This window comes from Trichechus manatus, unplaced genomic scaffold (genome assembly GCF_000243295.1).
Source record: "Trichechus manatus latirostris isolate Lorelei unplaced genomic scaffold, TriManLat1.0 scaffold00105, whole genome shotgun sequence".
Classification (NCBI taxonomy): Eukaryota; Metazoa; Chordata; class Mammalia; order Sirenia; family Trichechidae; genus Trichechus; species Trichechus manatus.
The window spans coordinates 907,861-912,387 of NW_004444041.1; the positions used below are offsets into that span (position 1 = coordinate 907,861).

The 4,527-nt window shown below is 42.2% G+C and overlaps 1 protein-coding gene across 2 annotated transcripts in view; it reads right to left on the reverse strand.

Annotated features, from left to right (window-relative positions):
- ENOPH1 (enolase-phosphatase 1) overlaps nt 1-4,527 on the reverse strand; it is a 15,636-nt gene that overhangs the window by 4,100 nt on the left and 7,009 nt on the right. Inside the window, exon 3 of one of the 2 annotated variants that reach the window (XM_023737591.1) lies at nt 3,657-3,798. In XM_023737591.1, coding sequence (XP_023593359.1) covers nt 3,657-3,798 — 142 coding nt within the window. The remainder of the gene's footprint in view (nt 1-3,656; nt 3,799-4,527) is intronic. The other variant, XM_023737592.1, reaches the window with a different exon arrangement.

A 4,527-nucleotide genomic window follows, 5' to 3' on the forward strand; every position in this document is an offset into this window, starting at 1 on the left:
GCTTAAGTGAAAAGAGAAAGACCTGAAATTATATGTGTAGTATGATGGAAACTACCAAAAAAAAAAAAAAAAAAATGTGGCTAAAGAAGGGACTATGAAGAAACCATTAAGTGGCCTTAGGGCAGAGGTGATAATTACTAACAGTAACCAAAAAGCTGGGGATAGAGTGACAATCTAGGGATCACAAGCTGAACTAAGTATTCAATCCAAGAATGCTTGGGACACAGAACTGTGGGGATCTCCAGCCACAAAACAGATCCCTAATTCTAAACCTGCAGGAACTCACCATCCAAAGTGTTAAGGAAATGAAATATAGGCAAACCACGGATTTTTATCTCCCACAGCTCCTTTCTGTGAAATGATTCAATAAAAACAATTCACATATTAAACTGGCTAAACTCACCAGGGCAAGGACTACTCCCTTTCCATAAGGAGCACAATGAAGTTAAAGGTCTTCAAAGTATCACTCCTCACGCAAACTGCCGGCATGTAGACAGTAAAGCAACCTCCCCACCCCATCCATATAAGCCCATTCAAGGAAGGCAGCATATTGTAGTTTTGAACCAGTACAAGGTTACTGTAAAGAAACATGACAAACATTTAAGGACATTTACAGTTCAAAGCAGAGGCCAGGTGAAACTGTTGTTGTTGAGGCTAATGTTCGCTGATGGAACATTTCACATGGCCTGGCTACCTAGTTATATAATAAGCCTTGAAGCAGTGTGTCCACACGTCTACCTGTCTCCTTCAGTGCAGGCAGGTATGTGCAAAAACGGCATGGAGGCAGTGTGTGGCCTCCTTCGACCCCACAAAGGGAAAGGAGAACCAAGATTAACAGTGCAAGGCTGACTCTCATGAGGTGAAGACTAGACAAGCTTCCTCTCTCAGCCATCTTTACAAATTTTGACACCAACTGTCCCTCAAACAGCACTCTCTACTTCTCTTCTGGGTTCGATAATTCATTGCAATGACCACACAGAACTCACAGACCATACTCACAATTATGGGGTTTATTAGGGAAGTAACAGTTACAATTCAGGCTCAGGAACACTCAGGATACAGTTCTTCCATCAGGACAGCCTCTTCCCAACCATGCTCGCAGGCACGCCTCTCTCTGGCCCTAGGCCTCTCCCCAAAGGCACTCAGCTTTCTCTCACCATGGGCCAGGAAGCCTGCTGCGCCATCTCCTGCTGCTGGGTCTCTCCTGCCACTGCTTCTCACCATCTTCAGGGTTACAGCTCACGCTCTCTCTCCATCTCCTGCTTCCAGGAGCTTCTCAGCACAGGGATCCTGGGTCCAAAGGACGTGCTCTCCACTCCTGGCTATTCTTCCTCAGTGGTGGTAGGATCCTCCTCTCTGCTCTGGAATTGGTTCTCTTTAAAGGCAAAACTGACCAGTCCCCTTGGATTACCCTACCACACGGTCCTGCCCAATCTCATGGGTGGGAATTACAAGACCATGGCTAGAAAGGGCATACAAAAGTAATCCATTGCACTGTAATATGTGCATGCAAAGCTTTTCAGGAAGCAAAAACAATGAGCTGGCAGTTAGACTTTGAAGCTAACCCAAGCCAGGACATGCAGGACAGCAGCTGATTCCTACTAAATTGGCCGAGCTTTCAAAACTCAAGATAACAACAAGCTGTGAATTGGTACCATCCACCTAGATCAAAAATTTCAGTCTAGATCCACCCGGGACTGAAACTTGAACAAAGACACTAACATTTACTGAATGCCTACTTTATGTCAGGCAAAATTAAGCCGGTTTTATTTCACTTTCTCTGGTAAAGCTGTAACTTCTGAAGGCACTGGATGATCTATGCTGGTTAAGGTTTTTAAAAAACAGTTTAGGTCTCTGGGTGGTGCAAATAGCTAAGTGCTCAGCTGCTAATTAAAAGGCTGGAGGTTTGAGTTCACCCCAAGGTAACTTGGAAGAAAAGTCTGCCCATCTCCTTCTGGAAAACCAGCCTTTGAAAACCGTATGGAGCACAATTCTACTGTGACACACATGAAGTCACCTTGAGTAGAAATCGACTCAGTGGCAACTGTTTTTGTTTGTTTTATATACCTACAACTCTTGCCTAACACAATAGACCAAAAGCTCAAGGGTCAGCAGCAGAGAAAGAATATAGCTCATAAACACTACCTGAGATAAGACACTTACCAGTGGCCTGGATTTTTTTGGGGGGCCTATCCCTGAAAGTCCTAATGAGTGAGAGTGACTCTAGTTCTGTGGTAACAGACAGAAAGGGCCTAACTGAGGAATCTCACCCTCAGACTGCTGAAGCTGCCTTCTAGGGGCCCAAGGAGCTGTCTAGAGCAGACCAGGCAAGAGAGCATCTCCCTCCCCTCCATCTCTTTCCTTTAATGCCCTTCCACAGCCTGCCATCATATATGTAGCCTGTCAGAGCAGCTGCACAGCATGCAAAACCCTGTTTTGGGAGTAAATGGAAGGCATGATCTCAGCCCTAGAGAAACTTACAATCCAAGATGGAATGGAAGAAACACAAGTGTGTAGGACTGCCCTCGAATACAAGTAAAATTATAAACACACCAGAAATAGGCCCACTGGGATGTGCATAAACTCTAAGACAAACAACCACACAAACCGTGGCTGGAGCCAGTGGGGTAGTCTGGGCAAAGCCTCACCAACCAAGGGCTGTCAGGTAAGAACTGTAAGCCGCACCTTCCCCAAGCACCACCACCCCCAATGCCTGCTGCTTCCTGAATTTCTCCTTCACTACCTTTTCCTTCTGTGATTCTATACAGGATTCACATTCTTACACAGATGCTGGGATGGGTGTTTTATATTTGGTCAGAATCACTCTTGAAATCACTTACATTACACCAATAAATTACAGTATACATTGTTTTGTGTATTCAACTTTTAAAGTAATACATATGCTAATGTACAGTATATAACAAAGAGGGGCATGCTAGGTACAAAAAGTACGTATATCTCTAAACAACTAAACCGTACTGCAGCAAGGCCTCAGGGGCCCACCATGAGGGGCAGGGGAACTGAGACTACCTGTGGAAATGGCAGAGATGAGGCTTCTACTCACTGTGGGGAGATGCTCAGCCACGGGGATGACAAGCAAAATTGCCTGAACTATTTACATAGTTTCCTCTTTTTTTAATCTTTGCTGAGTATATATACCTAATCTCACTGCTGTTAAATGCCTTTGATGCAGATCTACTCCAACCTTATTGTCCTTAACTAACCATGCATCTACTCTCACTCTTGCCTGCATGCCTCTTCCCAACAACAGCCCTTAAGTCTTACTTATTATTTTCCCACTTCGTGTGTGTGTGTGTGTGTGTGTGTGTGTGTGTGTGTGTGTGAACAGAGTAATGGGTGGGGAACCACAGATAAGGGTAAGAGGAGAAGAATTAAGGCTGGGGAACCATAGACAAGGAGTTAAGATGAGAAAAATAAAAATATCAAGTCTTTTTAATGCCACTTCTCTACATCAATCCCTAAGAATTAGTAAATGGGGAGGAAGATGGGTTGGTTGACTCCACCATTTCTTTTTATAAAACTGTTTCATTGTTCAAGGATCCCCACATAAACTTTCTTCAAACAGGCAATGTGTTCGTAGCACCAACCTCAGCTCCTATCCTGGAATATGCAATATAAGAAGTCAGATTACTTACCTAGAGTAACATCTGTCAGAAATAGGATGTTGTTGGTTGAGCACCCAATGCTGTCTGCAATCTTTCGATAACTCTCACTCTCCACTTTGTGTCCAATCTTGGTATCAAAATGACCGTCAAAAAGCTGAACAAAGAGAGGGGACTGTGAAAACATTGATGAAGCAAATATACCTGCTAATCCTCACTCCTTTGTCTCTCATCCCTTTTCTCTGGAATATATGACAGTCATAGCAATTCTATTCATTCAATAAATATTTATTGAAAATCTACTTAACATAGAACTTTATGGAAGCTACAAAAAGTAAATACAAAGTACAGTTTTATAGCAATACCATTTGGAAGAAGAAACCACCAGCTCAACATGTATATTAAGATCATTTTATAATCTATTTGGTTTTCATCTGTATTGATTTTAGATTCAAAATTTTTTAAAATATCCACGTTCTACTTTCTATCCTTAACAAACACTATCTGCACTCAAACTATTTATTGAACTAGATTTCAGTGCTGGTGAAATGTTCTAAGCATTGTCCTTTTGATCCCAAAAAGAACAGATTTCCTCTAGCCTGCCTCAGTAATAAGCTATTACTTTACTTTCAAGGAACTTTATTTTCTAATAACCACATTTTTAAATTCTACCCAAGAGCCAGCATATGCCCTTGCCCTCTTAGAAATAATTGGGGTCAAATTGTATAACTTGCTAATTTAACCAACAATAATTAAGATAAGTCCACATTAGGGGGCGGTGAGTTTATGTTAATGGTACTGGAATAATTTGGAAAAGGATAGCAAGTGGCTGCACAACCTGAAGAATGTAATCAACGTCACTGAACTATACATGTAGGAATTGTTGAATTTTTGTATGTTTTGG